At 43.6% G+C, this 9,835-nt stretch overlaps 1 protein-coding gene across 1 annotated transcript; it reads left to right on the plus strand.

The window, feature by feature from the left end:
- Positions 1-1,834: 1,834 nt before the first annotated feature.
- On the plus strand, positions 1,835-9,537 carry POLR2L (RNA polymerase II, I and III subunit L). The gene is made up of 3 exons (XM_034770349.1): positions 1,835-2,015; positions 3,556-3,663; positions 9,080-9,537. The coding sequence occupies exons 2-3, from the start codon at positions 3,569-3,571 to the stop codon at positions 9,186-9,188; spliced, it is 204 nt and encodes a 67-aa protein (XP_034626240.1). The 5' UTR covers positions 1,835-2,015; positions 3,556-3,568; the 3' UTR covers positions 9,189-9,537.
- The last annotated feature ends 298 nt before the right edge of the window (positions 9,538-9,835 follow it).

Below are 9,835 nucleotides of genomic sequence, written 5' to 3' on the forward strand. Positions count from 1 at the left end.
TACACTTCCTCACATTAGACTAAGTTAAAGATGTGAGTAATGAAATACCTCCAACAAAACCAAAACAACAAAAACAATTTAAGATGCATCTTTACACATTACCAAAAGTCTTTTAGTTTTTGGGGTACACAATGAGATCATTTGTCACCCTGTCTACACCAACCCCTCAACTCCTCCTCAGTGGGGCATGACCCTTTCTTTCCCTGCCCTTCTCCCTAGATATTGCAGCAGCTTTCTAACAGTGCATGATGGAGCAATACTGCCTTGGCACAAAGGAAATGAGCCCAGACTGGTGTGTGCCAGTGTTAAATTGGAAAATTCTTACTTTTGTCTTTTAAATTTACATTAACAACATGAGTCACATTAACATCTGTCCCTTACAGGGCCATTTTCAAGTTTAATTTGGCTCTCGTTTAGATTATGTAAAATAAACTCTCTTACCAACATAAAATAATTAGAACTTTCCCCATTTTGTTTTAATTTAAATGCAAATAGTTGTTTTAAACCAGTAAACATCCCCCTGCTGTACGAGAAATTCACCACTAAGAACATGGAAGTGAAACTGACCATAAACAAGAGTAAAACAAACCACAGTGATTTTCTTCACACAAGCTGAGAGAAGTGTAAAAACTAAACAGAGTGGCAAGTAACTTGGATTTATTTATTTATTAAAACTTGTGTGTGCTATTAGTAACAGATAAACACATTTGCTTGCTACCAATAATTGATGTCTGTTTTTAAATTGGCAGAGTATGTAACTTTTTGTGTGCAAATACCTCCACAATTGCTTGTAGGCAACCAGATTCAGGAACTTCACTTTTAATAGAAAAATTATTAAAATACAAAGCAGAACATCAGACTTCCCTTCCTGCAAACATAGGGTACCTTGGGGGCACACCTCCACTGACCTTTGGGATGGTTACTTCAGTTTGAGAGACTTGCATTTGTACAGAATAAGGTTTTTGTATGACATCAAGTATCAACTCTATCAAGTGTCACTCGGACAGAGGCTCCCTTTCGAATCAAAAGCACTATATTCATAAAATACTAAACAGCATTGTGAAATCAGGTCGGATTAATTTCCAAGGGCAGTTTTTGTATGGGTGTTTTTAAGTCTCTCCACGTTAGGATAAGGGATTTTGCACTCTGTGGGTTTTTTGTTCATTTGCTTGTTTTTAAATCTCAGCTGATCATCAGGGCTTCCAAGCAGCCTTGGGGGCATGTCCTTGCAAACCACTACAGAACCCTAGGGGCATTTCTTGCATTGCAAAAAAGGCATCCACAACTAGCGGTGCCCAGAACAGAAACACCCCGTGCCCTGCCGTACCTCACCCCGAAACAACAGCAGGTGGTGAATGTCCTGAAGCGACCGAGAAAAGCCCCTCTTCAGCTGTACCTCTCCTCCCTGCTCCCCCCCCAGCAGGCACAACTTGTTGGTGCTGAGCTGCAGCCACCAGTTGCACTTTCCACTCCTGCACAAACCCAAGCACTAGCTGAGATGGGAGGGGGAGAAATCTGACTTCTTTTACATCCCGTTATTAAAGTCCAAGCAACAAGTGTCTGCAGAGAGCGCCTGGGAATCGCTAGGAGTGAAGAGAGATACCTGACACTGCGCCGCCGCCGCCGCTGCCTCCAGCCTCTGTGCTCCGCTGCTCCAGCTGCTGCGGCTGCTGCTGGGCGCTCTACGCTTCTAGAGCGCCAGCTGCCACTCAGCGCACGCGAATCGCGAACCCTCCCTGAACGAAGCTAGCTTGAGCCAACCGAGATGCCGTCGATTTGGGCTGTACCATCCTGAAGTCGGGAGGGGGGATTGTTGATCTCCCCCCCACAGACACGCGCTATGACATAGATCACTATTATCCCCGGTTGCATTGCGCCTTATGGCTCAAGTCACCGAAACCTCCCCCCGCCAAATCAGGTATAGTGGTATCGCCGACAGAGGGGCAATTGCCGTTGGAGGAGCGGCAGCGGCGCGTGGGGGTGAAGCTACCGGACGCGGTGCAGGCCCTGCTGAGGTAACTGGCCCCACTAACTTGGGGAGGGCGGGAGAGCCCCAACCGCCCCTTCCCCGGGGTCTGGGAGGCGGAGCGGTTCCCCTGCCCGGAGCCACCCACCTGGGACCGGCCCGCGCCTCTTCCCCGCAGACACCCACCGGGGTCTCCCCCTGGCTTGGCGCGCGCTTCGTACAGTGCTTGGCCAGGGAGTCCCCTCCCCCTGTTCCGCCCGCAGCGAGCGCTCCCGGCAGGCGGGCCCGGGAGATGGTCCTGGGGCAGCGCATGCACGTGGGTGGCTGTAAGGCGGGGCCCTGCCCCTGCCCCGTGCGCGGCCGGGGGTTGTTAGGAAGCGGCGCGGAGTTAAAGGGCCCGGGGTCCCGCGGAAGGGGCTGGAACCAGTCGCCGCGGCCCAGGCCCCCACCGTGAACCTTCTTGTTCCTACTCTACACAAAGCCGCCCGGAGCCGCTGCCTGCGGCCTCGGTTCTGGCACCGCTGGAGCGCGGCGCGCCTGTTCCACGGCCCTTGAGCCACTCAGACGCTGCCCCTCCCCCCTTTATTTAATTCTAATCCAAGGAACGTCTCGCGGGGCAGCGTGTCGGCTGCGGGCACCATATACCACCGGTGTAAACTGCTTAAACGAGTGAGGCTGTGTCTACACTGCCACTTTCAGCGCTAAAACTGGTCGTTCAGGGGTGTGAAGAAACACCCCCCTGAGCGACAGAAGTTTCAGCGCTGAAAAGCGCCAGTATAGACAGCACTCCTGGCGATAAAGCTACCAGCGCTCGTTAGGGATAGCTTTTATTATCCCTGGGAGAGCTCTCCGCCGGCAATAAAGCATTGTCTACAGTACTGCCCATGTCACAGCACTGTCACGGCTGCGCTGCAACGTGGGTAGTGTAGACATACCCTATACTGCCCATGTCACAGCATTGCGTTGGCCATGCTGTAACGTGGGCAGTGTAGATGTACCCTAAAGGGTCCTACACGGGCTCTTTAGGCACCCCAGAGTGCCTCCTGCATGGCTCTTTTTAGCAAATTTACCATCCCAGCCTTTCTACTCCTGCAATAGGGAAAGGCTCCAGCAGGGGGAAGCTGCCAGGGCCATTCACTGCGCTGTGTACATACATACATAGCGCAGTGAGGAATGGGGATGCAGCCTGCCTTTCAGGGCAGTGCAGAGCTAGGTGTGTAATGCCTGTACTCTGCGCACACTGGTAAGTGCAGACATAGCCTCAGAGGATTGTGTTAAAACTGCTTGTGGACTGAAACTTAGTATCTAAGCAACAAAACATAAGTGTCTGACTTGAAAGGCTAATGTACAGCTGTTCTATACTAATAATAGGTTAATCAATCCAGTAGTAGTATTAAAATAAACAAAAGGAGAATGTTTATACTTGGGTGGTGGACCTGACCCTTCCAGCTGTGGTGCAGTCCTGGAGTTCCGGCCTCCCTTTTGCCCTATGTGAAAAACTTCCATGATAATATTTTATAGATACATCAAATGCATTCTGAGATGTAAACACAAGTGGTAAGCATGTTATTTGGTTAATGTTTTGACAGTTACTGCAAGAAAATGATTATCCCAGTCAGATGCTTCACCTGCGGCAAAATAGTTGGAAATAAGTGGGAGGCATATCTTGGCCTTCTGCAAGCAGAGTACACAGAAGGGTAAGTATTTCTTTATGCTCCTTGGCCCTGATCTTGCAAAGACTTAGCCAGAGCTGGTCTATGCTACAGAGGTAGATTGACGTAAGGCATCTTATGTTGACCTACATTACAATGGTGCTCCCACTGATGTAAATTGTCCACTACGTTGACTTAATAACGCCACCTTCACGAGAAATGTAGTGCTTAGGTTGATGTAGCTAGGGTGGTGCAGTGTCTGTGTACACTGGAGACCCAGCCCCATCGCTGACAGTCAGCCACCAGGTTCACAGTTCTCTCATAGTGTGAATAAACCACCCCCTAAGCGACATAATTTATACCGACATAAGCATTGGTGTGGACAGCGCTAGGTCAGCGGGAGAGCTTCTCTCTCATTGGCGTAGAGCAGCTACATTTACAGCCACTAGCGCCCCTATATACTCTCTAGTATAGCCATGCCCTTAGATGAACACTGTATGGGGGAAAATAAACTGAATTCAACTTTGCCAGCAGTTTGTTACATCAAGACTGCAACTGGAAAATACGTGAAAGAGGAGGGGATGATGAGTGGAGGCCAAGATTGTCAAAAGCAACTAGTAATTTTGGGTACCTACCCACTTGAGCTGCTGCCGGAGCATGTAGTTTCTGAAAGTCAAGCCCTTTTTAAGGTGTCTTAGGTTGGACACCCAAATTTGCTAGTCATCTTTGAGAGCTGACTGAGGGTTTTTGGGGAATATGTTGTATCCTTCAGATGAAATGATTAATCACATAATTGTCTCTCCATATTTGGTTGGAAACCATAATGCTACTCCACATTTAATACAGTCTACTTGGAGCTGCCCAAGAGCTAGAATTAGCCTGTAACTTGGAGACTTCTTTCAAGTTACACTATAAATCTCAATTATGCACCAGACAGATCCTAAGTGTCTGCTTGAACATTAGGAAGCATAACACTGTGCACTGAAAATAAGCTTTCCTTTCATAAGTAAATCATATAAATCATTTGTAATTTTTTACCAATTTATGTACAATTGGCAGATCAGAAAAAATAATTCATCGTGCATTTGACAATTCATTATATATTGCTACTTCCAGTGTTTATTCTGCATAGTCTGTTTCCCTTTAAGGCAATTTCTAACAAATCCAGCTTTCTATGAGGTTTGGGGCTTAAGCTTTACCAGACAGACTATGAAGATGAGATTAGTTTAAAAAAAAAAAAAAAAAAACCACACACTAAAATCTTCCCTTGCCTAGCCTTTAAACACATGGGAATTCATAATCCACCCCTTTAGCCTCTTCAGAGCTTCTTGCCAAGGTTGTAGAAAAGACTTATCTCACAACTGAGATTTTTTCTCATTTGTGTTAGATGAATGTGCCAGGGACTACTTTTCCTAAATCCTATTGCTATCCTGGAGTGCATACTTGTAAGTGCCCTTCCAGAAAGATCGCACCAATGAATGTTGTTGAGCTCGGATACTGCAGGTCCAGGAAGGAAATCATGGCAATTTGTAATGTAGCTTCATCATATACCGTTAATTATAGCTTAAAGTAACAATGCAGAGCAGGTTTCTAAGATTTTGTTTTTGTAATGCTCACTTTAATAGCTATTTATCATGGCTGTTTTCAGTGGCAGGTTGCTAACTACCATTCAGTTCCTAGATAGTGTATTTGTTTTTTCAGCCTTTAATTTAAGTAACTCTACTTGGAGGAATGCCAAAGCCATGATGAACTATTTGTATGTGGCAGAAATGTATGTTTGAGACTTGATAGGATTGTTTTGACATATTGTGGACCTGGTTCTGATTGCACTAGTGTAAATCAGGAACAATTCAACTTTGTGGAGTTACACCATTGTAATATCAGAAGAAGGGCTTCTGCCTCTAGAACTTAGGCTACGGCTACACTAGAGAGCTTACAGTGGCGCACCTGCACCAATGCAACTTAACTACTCCAGCCCCCATGAGTGGTGGTAGCAGCTCTCCTGCTGACCTAGTGCTTTCCACACCAGTGCTTATGTCACCCAGGGGAGTGGTAGAGTGTAGACATAGCTTTAGAGTTACAATGAAGCTCAAATACTGTGTTTACATGATAAATGCAGCCTGTAACAGAGCGTGCTCTAGGGGGGCACACACTGATTTTTTTTCATGCCATTTCATTGTATGGATTTCTATATCCCCTAAGTTGAGGAGCGTTTCTGCAAGCCCCTCTCTACTGTGCTACCAGCAATGAAACTGCATACGATTTTAGGTAAGGGTATGCAGCCTTCTGACAATCGTCTGGGCAGATAAATGTCAGATGCAACTGAAATCACTTATTGTAACTTAAGAAATGAGTTTGTTCCATTTTCCTATCTGAGGTTTCAAAGCAGTGTGTAGTGGCAGAAACTGCTGTCTATCTTTAAAAAAAAAAAAATTCCTTCCTTATAAGCACTAGTTTGTGGAATGTTGAAGAAGAAAGGGAAACATCTAAGGAACTGGTGCTTCCGAGTACTGATTTAGCTGAAACTATACAATGTATAGGATTTCTAAACTTGTAGCTCATTCTTGTATTCTGCAGCTCTGACTGTCAGAACAGTATGACTTGAGAGGTCAGAATTTTCCAAAGTAACTGTTACTTCTCAGACTTAACTCTTCCCATTTGAAAAGTGTTCTGCTTTATGAAAGTATGAAGATGCAGTGTGATGCATTAGTCATGAAAACCACGACTTTCTGTACCCTTATCACAAAAACATGCATTTATTATAACAACTTTTTCATGTACTACTTTAAGAGTAACTTCTGCACATGTTTGTTTTCCACTGGAAAACATTCTACTTGCTGTTGAAGCCCCACTCTTCAGAACCCTAAAATGAATTGAATAAAGCACTAGCAAAAACTGTAGGAGCAATCCTATGCCAACAGGTGAAAGGACTAGCTGATTTAGAATTTGTGGAACTTGTGATTCTGAGAATATTGTTTAGTCCTTATTACATCCACCCAAACATTTGACCAAGATCCAGTTAATGTAAAAGCTTCTTGGACTTCTTTCAGTCATTACAAGGAGTTCATAAGAACATAAGAAAGGCCGTACCGGGTCAGACCAAAGGTCCATCTAGCCCAGTATCCTGTCTACCGACAGTGGCCAATGCCAGGTGCCCCAGAGGGAGTGAACCTAACAGGCAATGATCAAGTGATCTCTCTCCTGCCATCCATCTCCATCCTCTGACAGACAGAGGCTAGGGACACCATTCCTTACCCGTCCTGGCTAATAGCCATTAATGGATTTAACCACCATGAATTTATCCAGTTCTCTTTTAAACTCTGTTATAGTCCTAGCCTTCACAGCCTCCTCAGGTAAGGAATTCCACAAGTTGACTGTGCGCTGCGTGAAGAACTTCCTTTTATTTGTTTTAAACCTGCTGCCTATTAATTTCATTTGATGACCCCTAGTTCTTGTATTATGGGAATAAGTAAATAACTTTTCCTTATCCACTTTCTCCACATCACTCATGATTTTATATACCTCTATCATATCCCCCCTTAATCTCCTCTCTTCCAAGCTGAAGAGTCCTAGCCTCTTTAATCTCTCCTCATATGGGACCCGTTCCAAACCCTTAATCATTTTAGTTGCCCTTTTCTGAACCTTTTCTAGTGCCAGTATATCTTTTTTGAGATGAGGAGACCACATCTGTACGCAGTATTTGAGATGAGGGCGTACCATTGATTTATATAAAGGCAATAATATATTCTCAGTCTTATTCTCTATCCCCTTTTTAATGATTCCTAACATCCTGTTTGCTTTTTTGACCGCCTCTGCACACTGCATGGACATTTTCAGAGAACTATCCACGATGACTCCAAGATCTTTTTCCTGACTTGTTGTAGCTAAATTAGCCCCCTTCATATTGTGTGTGTATATATAGTTGGGGTTATTTTTTCCAATGTGCATTACTTTACATGAACTGCAGCTCTTCCCATTCAATCTCCTGTACAGTGTCACAATTTTGTTTTAAATTCATTTTGGGAATCAAATAGTGGATTATGACAGCATTGAATAATGCAAGGCTAAAGATGAATAGGATTCAATCCATATATTTTTTGGGATATCAAGCCAATCTTGAAGAAAACTGAACTACGTTTATTTATGATCCATGGTTTGGGGTTACAAAGTTCAGATGCTACCATTCATCTACTGGGAGATGTGTACAGTGAGTTAGGGTAGAATATGGTTCATGTAGTGACCAAACTTCTGATTACATTTAGCATCACTTAAGAGTAGGTAAAAGGTGGAAAATAATACAGGGCACTTTTAAGTGTGTGTATTGTTTGAGCCATTTGCTTTATTACCCAGTTCACACATGTAGTTGTATATGCTTAATTTATTAGAAAATCTGTTTCAACTATAGCATCCCATTTATGAACAGGGGTAGTTCACATTTGTGACCCATTAAAGATCTTCAGACCAGTCTACATTTATCTTTAAGTAACTTTTGGCCTTCATTTTTGCAATACGAGTGCCTCATTTTAATGTATTGACCCTCCTACATCTCAGAGGTAGGCAAGCATTATCCCCAGTTTTACAGCTGGGAAACTGACAGATTAGTTTCCCAGCTCAAACAATTACATCTTTTCAAGTGCCTTAACCACACAATTGTCCTTCCTTCCACTGTAACAGTAGCAGGGTTCCTAGTTAGTAGAGATGTGACCAAACTATATCCAAGTAACTGGCTTAAAATCCCAGACAGTTTAAGGCTTTTATCACAGTAGTGGGGATGCTGTTATAGTATAAGTTTCAAAACAGCAGCCTTGTTACCAGGCTAATGTTTCTGGTCATCCAGATTTTTAAACCAGAGTAGGTCCCTTCTATGCTATCAATTGCAACAATAGTGAAACCAAGTCCCCTTTCTCAGTTATAATAATATAAGCATGGGCTTATTTAAAAGTCATGTTCACAACCATGAAGTCTAAAAACATGTTTCCTAGCTGGAAAACTTGCATTCAGCTGACTGGACATGGGTTGAGTTTGACATTCTCTCCACTATGAAAGACAATCTTTCTGAACTATACATCGAGCTTTTGGATTTCCAAAAGCAGTTAATTGTGTCCCCATGAGAATTAGGCAGAGTCAGATTTACCACCTGTAAGAACAAGGTAGAAATATGTCAGTTTGACTCTATATTTAACTTTAGTTCCACAGAAAGGGTTGGACCCCCTTGTTTAATTAATCTGACAGGAAGAGCAGGCTTCAGCTATGTAGCCTGCTCAGCAGCAACACTGGAAAAGAACATTAACAAAAATAAAAGATACCTGTCCAGGAGCTCTTAAAAGCTGCCAACTACCCCTGTGTTTCTCTTGTCACTCTAGTTTAAAGTATGTTGTCACTCTTAAGTATGTTGCTTAGGGCCATTTTCAATACTACTGTTCTAAGGAATGCTTTTGCACTGTCATTTGTTCATTGACAGGGATGCCCTGGATGCTCTAGGATTGAAGAGATACTGTTGCCGTCGCATGCTGCTAGCCCACGTGGATCTGATTGAGAAGCTCTTGAATTATGCCCCTCTGGAGAAATAAGCAGTGGGTGGAAGGTTTCATACTGCAGCCATATGGGCCAAAAAGCACCACTAGCAAGCCTCCAGCTGGACTATTTAGGAGTTACAGAGAAATGCAAGCCATTCATACACCAGCCAATGAAGGATTTCACTTTCCAGCCACAATACTGCCCCAGCCACTAATCTCTTCCAAGGAAGCATTTGAAAGATGAAATCCACTTACAGTCCAGCATTGGAGTTTAATTAAAGTATGGATGGAAGGTTTTTTGCAACAGCCTGACAGTCAAGTAGGCAGCTTCCCTGTCCTTCAGTACTTTTAAGAAATGTTCACCCAGTAACAGTATTTAATAAAGTTTTTTTTATGAAATGTAGCCAAGCTGTTTGGTGATTATTACAGAACTGTATTTAGTTATCCTCTTTCTCTCCCCAGTCCAATTTCAGTTGCTGGATAGGGTTTTAGTGTCCACTAAACTTGAAATTCCTTACTCCTGGTGTTAAAGTTAAAACACTACTCAATGCTGAGAAGAAATTGTTCCTTCTCTTGAGCAGTTGTCTACACTAGTGTACAGGGAAGAGGCTGGGTCTGAAGTTCTGAGTGCCAATATAGTAAGGAAAGTAGGTACTGTGTAAGAAGAGGTCATTTTGTAAGAGCAGATATTCCTCTTCACG

The sequence above is a fragment of the Trachemys scripta genome, chromosome 4 (genome assembly GCF_013100865.1).
Source record: "Trachemys scripta elegans isolate TJP31775 chromosome 4, CAS_Tse_1.0, whole genome shotgun sequence".
Lineage (NCBI taxonomy): Eukaryota > Metazoa > Chordata > Testudines > Emydidae > Trachemys > Trachemys scripta.